The sequence below is a fragment of the Vidua macroura genome, chromosome 4 (genome assembly GCF_024509145.1).
Source record: "Vidua macroura isolate BioBank_ID:100142 chromosome 4, ASM2450914v1, whole genome shotgun sequence".
In the NCBI taxonomy this organism is placed as follows: domain Eukaryota; kingdom Metazoa; phylum Chordata; class Aves; order Passeriformes; family Viduidae; genus Vidua; species Vidua macroura.
Genome location: NC_071574.1, coordinates 62,158,956 through 62,169,322, shown reverse-complemented (window position 1 = coordinate 62,169,322; position 10,367 = coordinate 62,158,956). Strand labels below are relative to the sequence as shown.

Below are 10,367 nucleotides of genomic sequence, written 5' to 3'. Positions count from 1 at the left end.
TTTTGACTCTGTATTTAGAATTAGCTTGCTTTGCAACAAGCAGAGTATTTCGCTCATTTATAGCTTGACAAAATGGTGAGGGATGTGATAGTGGAGTTGGCCCTTGCAAGGGGCACAGCAGCCACAGGGCAGAGCCATCCTGGATTAGAGCTGTAAAGATATCTCAAAAAATGGCAATAATACGGAGCAGTCTCTGAAGAAAAGGCTAATATGGGATCTCTGGTTTTGCACATTTTGGTGATGAGTAGTTTTTTGCTCAGGTAATGCAGAAAAATATTACTCTTGTCAGTAACACAGGTAATAGTACTTCTGCAAGTGTAATGGATGTGTTGCAATTCATCTCCATCCATCCAGCACCAGGGCAAGCTAGATGAAACAAAACCTGTAATGGTTAAAACAGGCTGAAACAAACTAATAAGATCAAAATTTCCCATCAAGCTCTCCAAAAGATGAATACACCTAAACAAGATATGTTTGTATAGGGTTATGAATGGGTCAAACCTGTGATGTAACTTCAGATTCAGGAAACACAGTGAAACTGAGCTCCTGTTCCTGCTTTTGCTGTGCTGCACGATCTTTCAGGGGCTCCAGAGGGACTTGTGACACCTCTACCTACACAACACATTTGCACACACAGTAGGACAGGGTATTTCCCTGGCCTGCTGGCATAGCATACCATTGAACAGTACTGTTCTGTAGAAAAAGAAACTAAATTTAATATTTTTGCAATTTGTGTTGGGATGCTCACTGGCAAAGTGCTTCAAAATATAGATTTGATTCTGTATACAGTCTTGCTTCAGTTGCAGAGTTCAGCTGATATCTGTTGCCTTCTCCTCTGAAAGCAATTTCTTCCACTTCCCTACACAGACATTTTTCAGGTAAGGAAGCAACAATTGCTGCTATTTTTGCTTCAGGCAAAAATACTATGGCACACTATTTGGGAGGGTATTTAAATTTCTTTTAGAGCAATATCAATATATTGGTACAAAAATCTTATGGTGTCATAGGAAATAAATCTATGTGATCTGGGTGAGATGGCTCACTAGTACACAAAACTGCACAGAATCCTCCATGCAGAAAAAAAACAGAAAAGGTGTTTGGGATTGTTTTGTTGTTTTAACCAAGGAAGAACCTACAAGGCAGCACTGCAAAAACCACATGGTTGAGGGTACCAAATAGGCTCAAAGGTAGTGCCAGTGAGGCCTGTCCTGTACAGCTGTGGTGGCACATGTGTGGGTTTGGGATGCATCCAAGAGATGCTGGTGTATAAAAACAGTCTCCAACTGATTCATGGCTCCAGCAGCCCTTGTGGAGCTTCTGCACTGGTATGAATATTGAACCTTTTGGCTAAGGAAAGAATTTTAAAACCAGAGAAAGGGAGAAACTACTCAGTGTGAGTTAGTGGGAGTCATTAAACCCAGGCTTTTCCACAGATGAGAAGAAATTAGCATTCAGGATGGGGAATAAGCTCAGTAGGGTTTATTTTTACAGTCCAGCGTGCTTGCAAACTTCACGGCAGTACATGGAAAGCGTGAAGGGATCCATATCACGAGCATATGGAGCACAGGCAAAGACAGCTTTTGTGAGTAGTTTGACAACTATTTGGCTGCATTCTGCTCAAAATATTTGTGACAGCAGCAAGTCAGAGCTGCCACAAAGATGACAAATTCTTTGAAGTCCACTTGGGAATCTCCATTTTCATCCAGGTTCTTGAAGACTTTATCAATAGCATTCTTGTCCTTCCCAGACTGCAAAAGAAAAAGAGCAGGCTGAAGTGAGAGGATGCACAATCCCAATGCAGCAACTTTTCTGAACAAGGTCCTTTGGTAAGGTGCTGTGTGTTCCCACTGTCTGCACAGCAGCAGTGAGTACCAAAATCATGTGCTTCTGCATTTATTACACGAGAGCTGCAGTCATGCACTGTCACAGACAGGCATGTTTGCTACATTTAAAACAGCATTTATCACCATTAAAGCTGTGCAGCACAAAGCCCTGAGGACAATCCCCAGATGAATTAACTGCTATGAGTTCCCCATCCATTCCCCTGGAAAGACTCAGTTGGAGTACAGGCAGTTTGCAGTTTTGCAAAAAGATGCTTTCCTGGGGCAAATGTAAAATTTAAGCTTCATTGGATATTTCCACCCCAGAAAATATGCAAACAGCCTCAAAAGTGCTTTGACTGCTGCCACCGGCCTTATGGTCCAGCAGAAGCTGCTCACAGGAGCTGGTGGCTGGGAAGGTGCCTCCTGAAGCCTGTGGGATGCTGAGCTTGAGTTAACACAGTAAATATTTTTCTAAATTGTCATTATTCTTCTAAGTTGCCACTATTTCAATGGAATGACTGAACACCATCAGCCACAGCCAACATGGCTTCATGAGAGGGAAGTCCTGCTTATCAAACCTGACTTCCTTTTATGATAAAGCAACCCACTTAGTTGATCAAGGGAAGCCAGCTGATGTCTTCTTTTTGGATTTCAGTAAAGCTTTCAATACTGTCTCTCACAGGATCCTTCTGGGCAAAATGTCCAGCACACACCTGGATAAGCACATCATGGCATGGCTGAGCAACTGGCACATGGGTGGGGCATGACAGGGGGACATCAGACTGGGGACCTGTCACTAGTGGGGCTCCACTGGGGCTCCATCCTTGTCCCTGTGCTCTTCAACATCTTCATAAATGACTTGGACACGGGACTGGAAGGGATTCAGAGCAAGTTTGCAGATTATACAAAACTGAGAGGAGCTGCTGACTCTGTTGAAGGTAGAGAGGCCCTGTGGAGACACCTCAACAAATGAGAGGGCTGGGCAATCACCAACCATATGAAGGGAACAAGGAAAAGTTCTGAATTCTGTACTTGGGATGGGGAAATCCTGCATGTACAGACATAGTGGGGGATGAGGTGCTGGAGAGCAGCACCATAGAAAGGGGCCTGGGGGTCCTGGTCAGTGGTGAGTTGAATGTGAATCAGCAGTGCCCTGGCAGCCAGGAGGGCCAGCCCTGTCCTGAGGGGCATCAGGCACAGCATGGCCAGGCAAGCAATGGAGGGGATTGTCCCACTCTGCTCTGGGCTGGGGCAGCCTCACCTCAAGTGCTGGGGACAGTTTGGGGCACCACAATATAGGAAACATTAGAAAGAGTCCAAAGGAGGGCAGTGGAGATGGTGAAGGGCCTTCAGGGGAAGCTGTGAGGAGTGGCTGAGGTCACTTGGTCTCTTCAAGTGGAAAAGGAGACTGAGGGGAGACCTCACTGCAGTCTGTAACTTCCTCATGAGGGGAAGAGGAGGGGCAGACACTGATCTCTTCTCTGTGGTGACAGTGACAGGATCCCAGGGAATGGCCTGAAGTTGTGTCAGGGGAGGTTTAGGTTGGAGATCAGGGAAAGGTTCTTCATCCAGAGGGTGGTTGGGCACTGGAACAGCTTCCCAGGGAAGGGGTCACAGCACCAGCCTGACAGAGCTCAAGAAATGTTTGGACAATGCTCTTGGGCACACTTGCTGTGGCTCTTGGGGTGTCCTGTGTAGGGCCAGACTCAATGATCTTTGTGAGTCCCCTCCAACTCAGCATAGTCTGTGCTTCTGTGACTCTGTGAACCACTACATTTCAGGGCTGATGTTAAGAATTGTATAATCAAATTTTAAAGTATTTGTTTGTTTGTTTGTGGTTTTGTGGGTTTTTTGTTTTGTTTTGTTTTTTGGTTTTGTTTTTTTTTTTCCATTTTGCCAAAATAGATTAAAAAATAAAAGAAGTTTACAGGAGGGCTTTTTGGCACTGATAATCTACAGGGCTTTTCGAAGCTGCAATTTTAATATTAAACAGGGGATGGCAGTACAGACCTGTTAAAGCTAGGAAACAATCGTGTGGCTTTCGTAGAAGGTAAAAAAAAATCTCATCTAATACTAGAAAGAAATTATATAAACTTTTGAAAAATTTCCACCAATTTAAAACTATTACTACCTAAATTTAAATCTGAAGACATTTTTTGATCATGTTCTAATTAACAAAATATGTCATCCTGCAATTTAATGTTTCACTTTAAATGCAGATGTTTTAAAATCACTAAAAATTAAACCATTTCCTTAGATTTGACAGATGACTGTATCTGGAAGGTTTAATTAATTTTAAATTCGTAAATTACAGTGTTTTAATTTTACAAGGGAAAATTATTTAGTGAACTATATGAACTAGTTGTGAGATACAAAAATAGAAATTGCTTTTTGGAAATTCTTTATAACTGAGTCCAGTCCTTCAGTCCTGTGATATTTATGCCTGCCTGATTGACTCAAGACCTTTCCAGGAAGTTGTGATCTGTGCCAGCTATAACCAATTCTAAGGCTAAAAGTATACACGAGTAATTGGAAACACTGTTCCCTAGATTTTCTAGCAAATAAAAAATACAGATATAAATGGCAGGAAAATGCAGGTAGAACTTTTTTCTGAAGTCAGACTTATGTTCTCAGTTTTTTTTCCTTGCAGTTATCAGTCTGGCAAGACAGGAATAAGGAATATTATTGGTTTAAATTTATTTAAAATAGTGGCATTAAAATGTGGGGGGTTTGGGTTGTTTTTGTTTTGTTTTTGTTTTTTCTAGAAGAGGTAAAGTGGGAAAGGGAGATGAAGACTAGAATATAAGAGGGCAATTAGCTAATTATCTTCCTGGAAAATTCCACGTTTTCTACCAGGTGCAGGAAATAGGTAGAGCCAGTATGAGCAGCTGTGGGGAACTGGAAGTGGTGCCAGGCCACCAAACACAGTCAGGACAGACCTGTGAGCGTCATCTCATTTGGTAGCTGCTTACTGCAGTGGCTCCCCAGCCTTATTTCGACCAAATGCCAAGTGTCTGGGGGATTTCCATGCCATCATAGAATTGTGGTTTTGTTGTTGGGTTAGTTTCTCTTTACATGGAAGTGCTGTGGGTACCACACAGCTCCATGCTCAAGAGCAGGACCCTTCTGTGATGCTGTTGGGTCACGAGCATTTACCTGTCTTACACAGATTTCTCAGAAACATTGGAATATATCCCCACTGAGCCACCCAGGTCCTCATTCTGAATATTGCATCTCTAATTTGTGAGACATAACTCCAGCAGGCATGGATTTCATATGGTGAATTCATACAGCTTGCATGGAAAGATACTGAATTGTATCAAGTGCCCTGGCTGCAGTGCCCTGAAATAGTTGTTATAAAACTGAACTATGCTGGATACAAAAACTGAAAACCACACAAGGAGCATTTTGTTCTAGACTTTTGCCGTTTAGAAGAGTAACAAAACAGTACAAATAGGGAAACATTATTCCAATGTGGAAAGAACAATGTATTTAAAAGTATTTTCTGTATTTTTAGTGCAGGGAAACAAATTTAAAAAAAAAAAAATTGAAATTGTCTCCCTGGCAGCTAAAGCTTTTACTAGAACATGTTAAGCACTTTGAATACCTACTGAAATGTATTTTATGATTACATACAAATCTATGTTATACAATAGAAAACATGTCTTTCTTTTGCTTTTAAAGACAAATGCCAGTTTGCTTTGAGTTAATCTCTTGTTCTCATTTAGGCATCATTTTGATGAGCATAGTGAGTATGCCGTATAAATACCTAGAGAAGGTAAATGTATAAATATTTAGAGACATTCTCCATCTGCAATCAAGATCCTCAATTGCTGACAGCACAACTACCTTCACAGAAGTTGTGACATGAAGTGAGATGTTAAATCCAGGGATAAACAGAAGTAAGTGAATTCTGAAGTTGAAACCAAATCTATTTCAAAGCCATTGTCCTGATAACTCAAGTGATGAATTTAGCAAATAGGGAATGGCCCTGCCTATTAAAACCAGTTTTACACAGTTTGTGCAAAATCTTTTTTAAATTTCATATTTTCCTACAAGCCATTGCATATTTTTGGATATAATTTCTTCAAAAATGTACTTAAAAACTGTTTCTCCAGGCTGCTCTTGCACCTGCTACACAGAAACGGTGCCGCGCTGTTCTCTTACCGCAAGGAAATTTGGGAGCTCCTTTTCCAGCAGAGTCTTTAGCTCTGTTTTGCTGAGGGTTTGCCTGTTGCCATCAGTCCTTGCATACTGGTCAAACACAGCAATGGTCATTCCCATTGCAGTTTCCAGCTGAGACATGTTGCTTCTGGAGCCTGGCTTTCTCCTGAGCAGGCACAGCCTCAGGGCTCTCTTGGAGGATGGAGCCTGCTCTGCTTCTGGGGTTCTTTATGCATCTGTCCCCTCCAATCAGTGGCTGCACACCCAAGGGACAGTTATCCATTAGCAAACACCTGTATCTGGAGTACACACCTACATGCCAACACCTTTTCAAAACTAAAGGGTTTTTTTTTTATTGCCCTGGCATGACTGGTACAACCAGTTGCTCACCAGTAGAAACCAGCCTCTCCTTCAAGGTACACAGCGTGACTAACAAATGAAAATCAGATTTTGTTACTGGCTGTTTGCTCAAGATTTGTTCTTTCAGATATCCCTATGGGAGCAGAGAGTTGGCAGACCAGTTTTGGTGCAGTATCAGCCTCCTCTTCAGGAGGAAGATGAGCATCTCACCTCTCCCTCACCACCACAGTTAGGGACTGTGAAGGGCTGCAGGCTTGGACTGCCCTCTCTGTCACACCGAGGACCTTGTCAGAAACCACATAGATCACTAACACACACTTGGGGTGGGATTCTCTGGATGAAAAGCAGAGATCTGCCATTGAGACAGCTAACACAGTCCTCCTGGGCTTGTGCTCAGTCCATAGCAGATGTCTCAGACAAGTCTTCTGAACCAGCATCTCTCCACAGCCAGCAAAAGGAGCCCTGTATCTGTCCAGGGCCAGAAAAGGGAGCCTTGCAGAGCTGCTCCACAAAAAACTTGCTCAGGCAGAGATATCTGAAGCAGTAAATCTAATACTTGAGCAAACAGCCAGTATCAAAATCCATCTTCATCTGCAATAAAATTACTTGCTATTTACTTTATGCAGTACAAATTTTGCAACAAAATTACTTGTACTGAAAACAAAAGGTCACTCTCAAGTCCTGTGCTCCTCTATGGCCTTTGATGAACTTCGTGCTTTGCTTGGAAACTGAGGTCCTCCATCATTAGACACCAAATTGGCTGGGCTCACACCTACCCAGAGCAGAGCTGTTTGAGGGTCTGTGCTGGGAGCTGGGTGGCACCTGGACAGTGAGAGCGCAGCTGGTGGAAGCTACAGCCATGCTGAGTTTTGAACAAGTTCTGATTTCTGGCCAAGCACAGGGTAACTTGGTCTCTGCCAACTCCAGGTGCTTAAACCAGACCTGGAGGAGCTCATTTGAGGTAAGTGACATCTAGAGTATGCAGAATGGACACACTCTGAGCAAATTATTTGAGGAAACTCATCAAAACTAGGGCATTGTGCATGAATAATGCTGATGCATCCCAGGGTGCACCCAGGGTTCTCTGTAGGAGACCCTGATTGTGGAGTTCCAAAATTAAACCTGAGTTTGGATGTTTTTGGACATCCTTGAAGAAGCTTGCAGATAACTTTCCACTCACAATATACTAGAGATGAATTAGTAAAAATTGGTTTTTATTTAAGGAAAACTTTAAAAATGAAACTTCTTTCTCCCAAATGCCTATAGCAACCTGTTCCCCAGGCAAAATCTGTCCTCTAACATCAACACTATCTCAGAGCAAGACTACACATCTCATGTATGTAGAAATCTAGAACCGTTCTGAAACAAAACCTGTATGATTGTCCATCTTACATTTTCCAACAAGTGATTTTGCATTTCCCAAAAATCACAGCAGCACCTCAGGCTGTATACTTTATTCAAAGAGTTCCTGAGAATTATTTGCTCCTGACTTCAACCTTATGACATAGTTGAAACTGATTTGCATTACAGGGATAATGGTTTTAAGTGAAGTTCGAAGTTTTTACATTTACATTTCTCGCATTTTACAAAGTGCATGTTGAAACCTGTGGGGATTCTTCTTCAGAAGAAACAAGAATAGAGCAAACAACTGGCCCTTGTCAGCTATGAACATGATCTGGTCTTTGCACACACCCACACAGTGGCACTGTCTGGTGTGTCAAGTGCCAGGAACTTTTCTTTTCCCTTTTCTAACATGTGTCTGCAAAATGAATATTAAACATGGCCAGTAAAGAAAAATAAATTCCTGCATCTAAAGGGAAAAGAATTTAAAATTAAAATGTATATTTTATGCATTTTTATGATTTTGAATCATGAACATCTTTGTTAGCTATACAGAAGGAAGAAAGTGTTCCCAAAAGGGCAGAGAGGGAGATCAGCTTCAGTCAACAGGATGTGTCAATATGTCCACAACTCTCCCACGTAACATGGCAGAAAAGGTGTTCTCACACATTTTCCTCTGCAAACATAGGTGACTCACAGTTTTTGATGATGTGGCTGCAAAAGTGCTAAAATGTAGAATAAACCACAGAGCTTGAATTCCTTCTAACGGAAAGGTCACTATGGTAGTGCTGCCTGGATGGGTTTGTTTATTTTTGATGTGTATTTTATCTGTATTCATGCATGTACACACACATCAGTGCTGCTCAGAGTTTTCAATTCACACTTTCTGTACTGTTTAAATATTTTCTTATGATTTGATTGTCATTAAAAATAGCAGCTTTGTGCACACAGCACAGACTATTACAGTTGTTTGCAAAACCAAAACAGAATACAAATAGAAGACCCACATAGGAGACCTGGCAGTATTTTGATGCCAGCCCATCTGTCCAGCTCCCCTGTGAGAGAAGCTATTTCTGTGGGCTTGTTTAAATTTTGTATTATAATTATAAATAATACTCATTATTTGCTTCTTTCAGGTTTCTTTCTTTGAAGAATGGTATAGGCAACAGTTCAGGATGAGCATTTATTGAGTGTTTATAGAGAATTAGGTCGTACTGTTCCTGACTTGGACCAAAACTTTAAATTATATATGTGATACAAATGTGGACTCACACATGCATAATTTTCAAAAACCATTCAGGTGTACCCCAATTTTATGGCATTTGGTTAGATATTCAGGCTTACATGAGATTTGTGTGACTGTGCTGATATTCTCTTAGATAATAAATTTTATTCCATGCTCTTTGCAGCAATGTCTGTTTTGGAAAAGTCTGAAGAAATATTTTTTTCAGTTCTACTGTAAAGGCCCATTTGTGTCACAGCCAGATAAATAGTTGAAATGAGATAGTTGAAATGGTAAACTTCTACTAGAGCTTTTCATCCCTTATAGCTTATCTTATTCCTAAAGGTGTAGAAAGGTACATGAGAAGGAATTTTTGACAATTTCCACAACTGTGTTACATATCTGGGTGGAAGAAGCACAGGAGGAAGAAAACAACCTGAAATTATGAACTTGTTCTTTTTCTGGTTTCTTGGCAGCAATATGAAAAGAAATTTATTTTCCTCTTAGCAAGACAGTAACATTTGAACAATAAACAAACATTTCATATTCCACATTGAGCTGAAATTTTCAAACTCCCTGAATTTTCCAGTGTCCTGGACAGTCTATTGAACTTCAAGCATAAACACACTTCATTTTCTTTGCACCGCGTCTCAAAATTTTCTGTAAGTCTGGTTAACAGTCTTTAAAGATCATTTCATATCCACAATACACAGTGAATTTATTTATGTCTAGTGAGCAGATGATACAATTACTGCATTGCTAAGCAGAAAAAGTAAAAAAAGGTCAGACTAAACAGTCACTGGTGGAGCACAGGCAGAAGATGAATTCATACAAGAACAGTGTGCTGTTCAGTGACACACTGGATAGGTTCTGTTAATTATAGACAGATCAGTTTTCATTGTTTTATTATCATTTACTTCTCATTGCATTAAAAAAAAATGCCATTAATAAGCTCAGATGTCATTTCAGTGAAGGTTAAAGGCAGGTGAAATGGATAAGATTGAGGTCAGTTAACTGGCTGTGTGATTTCCTGGGCTGAGAGCTGGAGTAATAACACTGTCATCTGGCAAAGCTGTGCCATGGGAAACACATTTGCAGCAGTGCATATTGACTCTAATCAAACACATTTATTAGTGCACGAGACATAGTCACCTTAGACTGTAAAATCAATGAATATATTTACAGCCAATAAATTAATATTTGCAGGGTAAATACTTCTGTCTAGTTTTCACTCCTTGTCTGAATAATTTCCTGGATGCCATTCTTTGCAGGGTTCTTTTATACTTCAGTTTTAAAGTTCTTGATATTAAGTCTTCCAAGAATACTTTTTATTTTTAGTTGTAAAGAGAGAAAAAGAGGTCACACCCTAAGGTAACCGAATGTTGTCCACACAGGTGCTGTAGTTTCTAAATCCATGATTCCCCAGCCAGTCTCTCATCAGCAGCTCAAGTGCCATT

General features: G+C 40.8%; 1 protein-coding gene across 1 annotated transcript; it reads right to left on the bottom strand.

Moving 5' to 3' along the window:
• Nucleotides 1-1,464: 1,464 nt before the first annotated feature.
• On the bottom strand, nucleotides 1,465-6,153 carry S100P (S100 calcium binding protein P). Its single transcript, XM_053976132.1, has 2 exons — nucleotides 5,991-6,153; nucleotides 1,465-1,748 (listed from the first exon to the last, which is right to left on the bottom strand). Exons 1-2 carry the CDS (start codon nucleotides 6,126-6,128, stop codon nucleotides 1,599-1,601), a joined length of 288 nt encoding a protein of 95 aa, XP_053832107.1. The 5' UTR covers nucleotides 6,129-6,153; the 3' UTR covers nucleotides 1,465-1,598.
• Nucleotides 6,154-10,367: the final 4,214 nt, after the last annotated feature.

Coding starts and splice junctions, on each gene's coding strand:
- S100P (XM_053976132.1), bottom strand. CDS start 6,128: ATGTCTCAGCTGGAAACTGCAATGGGAATGACCATTGCTGTGTTTGAC. Junction 1,749..5,990: donor AGCTCCCAAATTTCCTTGCG/GTAAGAGAACAG, acceptor TTTCTTTTGCAG/TCTGGGAAGGACAAGAATGC.